Source organism: Trachurus trachurus (genome assembly GCF_905171665.1).
Source record: "Trachurus trachurus genome assembly, chromosome: 21".
Classification (NCBI taxonomy): Eukaryota; Metazoa; Chordata; class Actinopteri; order Carangiformes; family Carangidae; genus Trachurus; species Trachurus trachurus.
This window is the reverse complement of record NC_139899.1, coordinates 29,097,913-29,107,874: the sequence shown is the minus strand read 5'-3', so window position 1 is coordinate 29,107,874 and position 9,962 is coordinate 29,097,913. Positions and strand designations below refer to the sequence as shown.

At 43.4% G+C, this 9,962-nt stretch overlaps 1 protein-coding gene across 1 annotated transcript; it reads right to left on the bottom strand.

Moving 5' to 3' along the window:
• Positions 1-4,815: 4,815 nt before the first annotated feature.
• Positions 4,816-6,036, bottom strand: LOC311004099 (trace amine-associated receptor 13c-like; the record flags this gene model as incomplete). The annotated part of the gene is made up of 2 exons (XM_083996046.1): positions 4,816-5,632; positions 5,864-6,036. 2 exons carry the CDS (start codon positions 6,034-6,036, stop codon positions 4,816-4,818), a joined length of 990 nt encoding a protein of 329 aa, XP_083852172.1.
• Positions 6,037-9,962: the final 3,926 nt, after the last annotated feature.

Here is a 9,962-nt window from a genome sequence, read left to right as displayed (position 1 = left end):
TATATATATATATATATATAGAATACATATATATATATGCTTGAGCTTTCGCTCACAGTCGCTCAAGCAGGTCCTCAGGGGAGTTGAATTTCTGCTCAGGAGTTTTGAAAATTAGAGGGAACATTGCCCCCAAACCAATGGGTGAGGTCACGGATGCTACGTCCATTCTTTTTACAGGCTATGGTTCAAACCCAGCCCAGGCCCTCCTTCGTCCTGCCACATTCTGGCATTGTTGGCAGAATCCATGGTTCAACCAAATCTTAAAGCCCTTCTCCTTAGACTTGACAGCTTCCCTTTTGTTTGGTACTAATGCACCAAACAACAGCCAGAGCCCTTCCCTCCAGGACACAAGGAGGCGACACTCTCATTCAGTGGGGACTACTCCAACACCAAGGAGCTCCACCAGGGCTTGTGAGACTCTCCACACCTGGGTAGAGAGAGTTCAGAACATCTCAAAGAACCAGAACCCTTTCTGTGAATGGAGGTGGGCCCAACAATATCTAGCTTGTACAATACACCAGTTGAGGTTCGTTCCCACCCAGCGAGGTGAGATTCCATGACCCTAAAGATATTTTTCAGTACCAGGGGTCTGAACGGTTGGCTCCCCACCTTCACCTATTGCTCAATTAGTAATGTCCCTGGCCCTGAACTCCTGCCATGCAGTTAATGGGCCTAAGGGGTGGCAGCTCAAAGTTGTTTCTTTGGGTTGTGCCAAACCAGGCGCCACGAGCTAAGACCTGGCCACAAGCTCCCCTTCATATCCTGTTTCCATGAGGGGGCCCTGGTATCTTTCTTCTGATCTAGGTCTGTCAATCGCTCTCAATCTGGCCCCTCCCCACGGACCAACTTGCTTTGACACTTCCAGGGGCTAGTGACCCAGACAACACAATTAACAGGATAACTGGGACACTCAAACCCTTGCACGACGGAAAGGTGTTGACACTTTTGGGAAAAATGTGAAAGTATTGCAATGAACAAAACACTGACTGGAAAAGTACAAAATTCTCTACATTTTGAAATAAAAAGTATCAATGAAGGGTTAAAATTGTGGTACTAACAAGACGTTTAAATGTATTCAGGACAAAGTTAAGGGATGGTAGTTGGTGTGTCATGTTGATGTGTGATCCACTGTAACTTTCAATATTCTGTGCAATACACAACCCGTATCAGTGCTTGAATTATATCATGGCCTGACGGAAATTGCCATGGTTGTCCCATAGAGCCACACTGCTCTGCTGCTCAAAAGGCCAGTATGGCCATTTTTGAAATGGCAGATGTGGTGCCTAAAATTACACAAGGTACCAATGTTTTACACCACACCACAACCATTATGCTATGCATGCCAGGTACTGTTGCATGCTTTTCGCTGACGTACAGCTGATGTGCACGGCATAGCATCCATGGCTACATCTTAGGTACGCCTTTAGCTCTCAGGACATTATCGGAACAGACACAGTCTCCGTGACCGAGAAAAGCAGTGTCCAATTTGACGACGGGGAATAGACTATAATAACTTACCAGACCCTGCTGGGCTTGACGCGCTGCAGCCCGAGGTTGGGTCACTACTAACAGCAGTTCACCATGGCTTGCTTAGCTTAAGTAAGTTAGCAGTTAGCCCCAGTTGCACTACCACATTCTCTGAAGCTCAAGGAGGGTCAGAGGCTGTGTGTGTTTTGTTGCTCCCTAGGACGCTGTTGAGCCTAGGGCTGGGCGGTACATCGGTACATACCGAATACCACTCTTTATTTTTGTTATGATATGAATTTTTCATATACCACAATACCGGTTAAGAGTCCAAACAACGCCCAGAATGTGTGCAGTGGGGAAGTGTTTCAGCGGGGACCCGTTTCCCCACTGCTCACCAAAAAGGTGTGCTAGACGATCATGGAGTAACTTGAACACTGTACAATTAGAGATATAGAGGGTTTAGTATTTATTAGTGTTCCAGTGCGACATGTAGGCTACATGCATAGCCTACCTTTTTGTGTGGGTGGGTGTCATTAAAAGGAAATGTGGGTAAGCCCATTCTTGCATGAGAAAAAACAGTCAAATACAGTGAAACCGATATGATTTTGAAAAATACCATGATATGAAAATTTGGAATACTGCCCAGCCCTAGTTGAGCCCCAAATTTCTTGTATTGTGGAGCTTGCCGCTTTTGTCTGCTAACATGCTAATGGTTAGCTACTTTAGCAGTTGGTAAGCCATAAATAAAGCACGACACCAGTTCCACCCAAATCAGTGAATAAGGTTGTCAAGCGGTGCTTATGCACAGTGAGACACGCTCCTCAAAAAGCTACAATGACTGCAGACCAGTTGCATGAGTTGCAGAGAACTATTTAACTTGTGTTGACAGCCGCTGTCACCTAAAGCCTGCCACACACATTAAGATAATCGGGCTGATTTTGCCCCTTCCCCCAGCCAGCAATAGAGCAGCCATGTTTAAACGATCATGTGACCGCCGCTCACAGCCCGTCACGTGACAGTGCACGTCCCTATTGGACAGCCGCTTGACTGCTCGGCGTCCGGAGCCACAGACACACACAGATGGGATCGATGTAAAGGCTGAAGTGTCCCGCTTTCATAAAAAAATAAAAATTACGTCGCTCTCATTGTCCATTCCGGAAATAGACCCGAAAGAGTAGCTACAACGACACCCCTGGTATCGCTGGTGATCCCGCGGATCTCTTTCTGAGTTTTCTGACCGGAGGGTCAAGATTCTGAAAAATCTTAATGTGTGTGGTGTGCTGTGTTTGGAATATCGCAGCACACCACACACAATACGATCGAAACTGTTCAATCACAGATTTTTTATCTTCATGTGTGGGGTCTCTCACAGATAAAAAATCGGTTGAGATTTATAAAATCTTTATGTGTGTGGCAGGCTTAAATTAAATCTCTTCTCATGCTACTACAGCTGCTCTAGTGAATGTAGGACCTGTCAGGAGTGTCATAAATTGTATAACGTGAGCGATTGTTAGGAGCATTTGTAACACCCGCCAATGTAATAATGTCCAGAAACGTAATAAACCACAATTGTAATAAAAATCTGCAGCTTTTAATGTAATAATCCCACAAACGTAATAGCCCCTGCCTACTACAAACATAACACGCAATTTCCCACAAATGTAATAACTATTACGTTTGCAGAGATTTATTGCGTTTGTGGGGAAGTGAAAATCTTCAACTATTAATATTGTAATAACTTCCCACCAATGTAATAACGCAATGAATAATGTCGTTGTGGTTGTTGTTTGTTTGCCTACGTATATACCTACTAATAGGCTACTGACCGTGGGTGCAACATCCAGTTGCTGTCTGCTCGAGTGATTTTACTTTCCGTCGTTGAAAACAGGTTCCTTAATGTAACTCGGCCAAAGTAGTGCCTACGACGTATCCTAATGATTTTTTGCGGGTCTATTCGGTCATGCATGATGTAGGCTACATGTTGACTAAGTTAGTAACTTAATACTTGTATGGGCTCGGAGAAAATCGTTATTACTTTTGCCTCGTTACTTTCGACGGGGCTCTCCCCCTATTTTTTTTACACAGGCTGGATGAGATAGTACACCACATCAGAGACGTTCTATATTTGTAGGCTACTACTACTACTAGCCTACTTACAGGAAAATTGTGTGCAGTAAAATCACAACCAGTATTTCATTTGGGGAGAAATGTAACTCAGCCTAACCTTTTTCTCATCACCCTGTCTGGGTTTATTTTGTGATGGTGACTTTAGAATGGTGTAACAGCAAAATGATGTTCTAATAGGCCTAATGTGTAACATCAAAATGAGTCGGAAGTAGCAGCAGCAGTCTGTTCCTAGACCCATTCTTATGTGTGGGTTGTTATGTGTTTCAAAATTAATAGCTACAATCTCAGCTTTAAAATATAGGTCCTAGTCAACATTCAAATGATAAGCTGTAGTTTAGAAATTAGTTTGGTTACGTTTGGTCAGAGGGTCAGGGTTATTGACAGAGACATTTTGTGGTTGACAGAGGGAAATAGCTCGATAAAAAATAATTCCTGTGATATCTTATTTCAAACTCCCGTCTGCAATAAAAATATGAAGAAATCTGGATTTATTGTAAACACAACACAAAGAATCTAAAGGTTTACTCAGAGAGAGTCAGAAACTGGATTTTGCACTCACGGTCAGTAGCCTATTGGTAGGTTTATAGGCAAACAAAGAACAACAACCACAATGACTTTATTCATTGCGTTATTACATTGGTGGGAAGTTATTACAATATTGAAAGTTGAAGATTTTCACTTCCCCACAAACGCAATAAATCTCTGCAAACGTAATAGTTATTACATTTGTGGGAAATTGCGTGTCACATTTGTGGTGTATTACGTTTGTGGACATTATTACATTGGCCGGTGTTACAGCGTTTATCATCTATAGCGGCAGAAACCCAAAAACTTTTTCTTGCCAAATTGATTCATTTAGTTTTGGCCTCTGTTGCCCTACAGTACATCTTGTCCCAACTGCCCCAATCTTTAAAGGCCAATTGCCCTTGCCCTAAATAAAGGTTCATTTGCGGCTTGCAGTATAAAATCTGTAATGGTAAAAAATGACATGACGCAGAAGCTGTGTCACAAATTAATTTAGATAGAAGTGGGTCATTTTCTTTGAAACAGATCTACAAAGCTACAACATGTTTATGTGTCCATGTTAATTAGCGTGACAGTGTAACAAATAATGTCAACTGGTGTTTCTGTTCACATGTACTTCATACTTTACACTTTAATTGTCTGTATTTCATGATTTCTCCATAGAGCAGGTGTCATCTTAGTTTCTCCACAGCCTCTCTACATTACATTGGCCTCACAGGAGCCAGGCTGCAGAATCTGCAGAGTCACAACCAGTTTGATAACTTTTCTAAACCAGGGATAGAACAAGGCGTAGATTATAGGGTTCAGACAGGAGTTAAAAATGAAGAGATATAACGCAAAAACTGCAAATGAAGTATTGATCAAGTTGTCTCCTGCAAGAGCAACACTATAATATGGACAGAAACACAATAGAAACACAACTACAAGAACACCAAGAGTCCTGGCTGCTTTCAGCTCAGATTTCTTTGTGGTTAGAGTCACTGAGCTCTGCAGTGTGACAGCTGTGATGTGAGAGCGCATGGCACGAGCCTGAGACACAGCCACTACAAACACTCTCATGTACAAAACTACGATGATGGTGATGGGGAGAATAAAGGTCACAACAAGGTCAGAAGTTCCTGCAATATAATCAATAACAAACACACATTCTCCATAACATGAACTGTGTCTGTCTGGATGAGTTAGGTTGTCCTTAAAGATAAGACTGTTGTAGAAAACAGAGCAGAACCAACACAGACAAACACAGAGTTGAACTCTTCTCTCAGTGACTCTGGTGGTGTAATGCAGAGGGTCACAAATAGCTACATAACGGTCGACTGATATCAGCACCATGTCTCCTATTGATGTGGAGGTGATGATGAAAGTGACATAAATATGCAGAGAACACATCAGATCACCAAGAAACCAGCAGGCTGTGTTTATGAAGAGTTCAACTGGCATCAGCAGGAGGCCGACGAGAAGGTCTGAGACAGCCAGAGAGAGGAGGAGGATGTTAGTGGGTGTGTGGAGCTGCCTGGAGGGAGAAGAAAAGAATATGTGTAATCAAACGCGGCCTGATGAGTGACAACACATATAATCATCCACGCCTGTTATTGCGTTGTGGTAAAGGGTAAACTACTGAAACTACCATACAAAATGTGCCACAAACTCAATAATCATCATCATCATTCTCCTTGTATGTCTACAGAACCTGTTCACATCTCAAAGTTAAAATAACATGGGGTCAGCTGAGAAGTTTTTCTGCCTGAAGTGGGAGATTGAGATGATGACCAGCAGGTTCAGAGCTACAGTCAGCACAGAGATGGAGGAGAGTGTGATGTGAAGGATCACAGCTTCAGGCCAAGGATATGTGGGCTTCCTGCAGGAGATGTTGAGGAGAAGTGGAAAGCAGAGCTCTGCTCCGTCATCAGCCTCCATCCTCAGAGAGCTGCAGCTCTGACAACTCTCTCAACAACACTGACTTATATGAAGTTGGACTCTCATAGCGGTTTCACACTGGCAGGGCTCCGGCACGGTTCTGGTTCCCGAACGCAACTTTGAACCGGCCGGCGCGTTCAAACTGAAAAACTAATTGGTTCGGAACCTGAAAAGTCGGTTCGCAGCGGAACCAAAAAAATAGTTGTTTTTTCCTTGCGAACCGTGACATCATCAGTAGGCAAGTCACTTAATACGAGTAGGAAAGCAGCAGGAAACCGTAACCATGTTATATACAGTAGCTTAGTAAAATAAAACTTAATGCAGACTGATCGGTTCATTGTAAAACATTTATTTATTTTTGTAAATGTGGTGATTTCTGTACGTACAGACAGAGCCCCGAGGCTGCGCAGCTCTGTCCACACGGGAAGCTTCACTTTTCATTCAAACAAATAATGCTACTGCCACAATTGTTAGATTTCATCAATGAGACCAACATTTATCTCCTAAACATAATTTAACCAGCCAGTGGTAAACCTCTAAAAACCTGAGGGTAAGTTAATTATCGATCGTTTTCTCCCCCCGGCATAAAGAACGTAAGCTGGCCGGGTGACCAGCTCTCCAGAGCGGCTGCTGCCTCTGTGATGTCGCGGTCGCTGCGGAGCTTCACTTCTCCGAAAAACATCGGAGCAAACTTCTAAACAGCCATCATTTGGATAAACTGGCCGTATATTTGGGATCTTAACAGTTACTTTCTCGCATGAAAAAATATTAAAAGTAAGTAGTAGCTACGGTAGTATACTGTTTCGTAAAGATCCGTTGCTGTGTTTACTTCCGCCTGTGTGACGCGGAATGACGTCCTCCCACTTTGGTTCCACGAACTAGTGTGGTTTGGCAGACAGCACCGAGGTTCTGAGACTTCCGAACCGAACCAGTGCCAGAACCAGAACTGTGGCAGTGTGAAACCGCTATCAGTGTCCCAACACCCCAATTGTACTCTAGTACAGTGTACCAGCCTCTTTGAACTTAAACTACTACAGATGCTGCCCGGTCGGTGACTCCCTGAGTCTATTTGGGAAGCAACACACCAGGTCTCACTTCAAGACAATTACCTCAGCGAGATAGGTGCTGGTTCTTGGCGTCAAAGGTTGTGGGTTCAAGTCCCAGTAAGGTTGACACATGAGGACACATTAAAGGTGTACAGAAATGGCCGTTTGTCCTGTTTGTCGCGCCGAGTTGTCACGAGCTGCAACACGAGTTTACCCGAGTGAGGAAAACGAATTTGATTGGTCGTTATCGAGCGGGCGGGATATTCAAAGCTTGGGGCGAGCCCGAGCTCCGTGTGTGTGTGCGTGTCTCAGACGTTTGAATGACGGATGACGGATCCAATATCAGTGGCTGATGAATCGTGTACAGGCTGACGTATAATCCGTGCGCCTGCATTATCCAATGCGAAAAAAAAAAATACACACTTTCATCCCGGATTTACTCAAAAATAGAATTTTGCACAAAGTTTGGCCTACAACGTCTGAAAGATGAGTTATCACATTAATTTTATGACCCAAAGTGGGCTCAAATTCAATTTTCTTTTCTGTACACCTTTAAAGAGGAACTAAACCCCTAAACCACTTTTTTCTGCTGAAAACAAATGTATTTGGGTATGAAGTAATGTTGTTGATTGATTCTGTTCCAACTTTTGACATTTTAGTCAAAATATTTCAATTTGGTGTATTTTGTTGTAAAAATGTAGAGTGACTGCCCTCTATGGGTTGAAACACGGCTATTACAATCGAATTTTTCTATTGGCTGAGATGGAGGCAGATGACGCTTTGGAGGCAGCTTTCGTCACCGTCCACCAGCTCCCCGACCAATCAGCACCGGCTGCTGCCTGCGGCTAACGGTTGCTAGGCACTCTAGCTGCTCTGCTGCGGCTAACGGCTGCTAACAGCTGCCTGAATGGGAATAGTTAGGGTTAGGGTTAACGCTAACGAGCCACTAACGAGCCGCTAACGGCTCCGGCGTCCGCTCCTAGTAGTGTCCACGCTACTAGTGCTGTCAGAAGCCGTTTTCCCACTAAAATTAGCGGGTCGACGCAGGTTTTTTAAACGTGGGTCGACCCGCTAACAATCGGCATTTGGCCCCTTTCCCATTGACCAAAATGAGCCGAGTCTGCCCCCCCGCTGGGGGATCAGACAGAGCATAAACCAGTCGCCCCGCTCTCATCCGCGGTGCAAGAAACACACGCAGTGTCATGCCACAGCCGCCCGCCGCGGAGTGTCCGTCCGCCGAGGCAGACGAGGCGTCTGGCTGACCTGGAGCACCAGGACCGCGGAGGACAGCGAGTCTGCCGTCCTTTGTGTGATTTTGCAGGTGTGGATGCAGCGCGGGGGGGAGGGGGGATCGGAGAGTGCTCCTGGAGCCCTGCCCATAATCAAGGCATTTTTTGAATTTCCAGCTGAGAGCACGTCATCCAAAACTGAGGGGTTTTGTTGCTCTTTAAAATACCAGATGTCCTCAATGGTAATGTCAAAGAATGCCTTTAAATTTAAAAAGGAAAAAAAAAAAACTTGCCCAGCACCAACCATTGACCATATTATTAGTGTGAATGCTGAATGTTGTTTGTGTCTGCCATTTTCTTTATTATTATTACCGTAGTCTGAATGCTGAAAGCGTTCACATAGCTATCAATGAATAATTTTCTCAAGTATTAGTATAGTCCAGTGGTTAACTTTGTTAGTGTACCAGCCTCTTTGAACTTAAACTACTACCACTTGGTCGGTCTCATTTTCTAGCATTTTGCTTGGCTTTCAGCCATCATTGAATAACATCAAATTGATCACAGTGCAAAATCCCTGTGAAACAAGTCTCACTGTAGCTCAGTGTGTATGGTGTCAGCTTGGTAACACCAAGGTTATGGGTTCGTATCGCGCTTCAATAACCTTGTTGGTGCATTTTCCACCTGATCTGTCTCTTTACCTCTTTGTCTTTCTCTGTTTAGATAACTGTATTTCTGACATTTTGACAACTGCTGCCTGGGTGATGACTCCCTGAGTCTATTTGAGAAGTCGCACACAAGGACTCACTTCTAGACAATTAGCTCAGTGAGTTAGGAGCTGGTTGTTGGTGCCAGAGGTTGTGGGTTCAAGCCCCAGCAAGAGTAATGATGATGACACATCAAAATGTATGCTTCATCTTTTTATTCAACTTCAGACCATCATACCTCATTTGTGAAACAATACCTATTTTTTGAATTTCACAAAACAGAAAATCTGAATAATTTCAAATATAGTAAAGATCAAAGAAAAATGAATTGATGGATTAACAGACACTGTTATATGACAAACTTCCATCAGGATTTTTTTTTAACCCTTTCATTTTTTTTTTTTTAATGGCAGCAAATAGTAACATCCATTGTTGGATAATGTTATGTTGTTGTGCTTCTTAGCAGTCAACCCAGTTGAGGTCATTTTGACCCCAGAGGACAAAAGATAAATTCAATAAAACACCCAGAATTCAACCAAATTACTTCAAATGTATTTTAATTAACAACATTAAAACAACCTCCGTTAATTTCAGGCCATTGGATGAAAAAACAAGCAAATTATGAAGGAAAGAATTTTCGTTTGGGCAACATGAGGGTTAAAGCAGAATATATGTAAAACATGGGATCACAAACTGCCATGTATCGGTCAATTGATATGAGAACCATGTTTCCTACTGAAACACTGACAATGACATAACCGAAAAAGTAAACCACAACACACATAGCATCACCCAGGATCCAGCAGCCTTCCAAGGCAAAGATTGCAGCTGGCATCTGCACGAAACCCACAAAGAAATCTGCAACAGCCAGAGAGAGGAGAAGGTGGTTTGTGGTGGTGTGGAGCTGCCTGAAAAAAAGAGAAAATACCAACATTGAACACACTGTA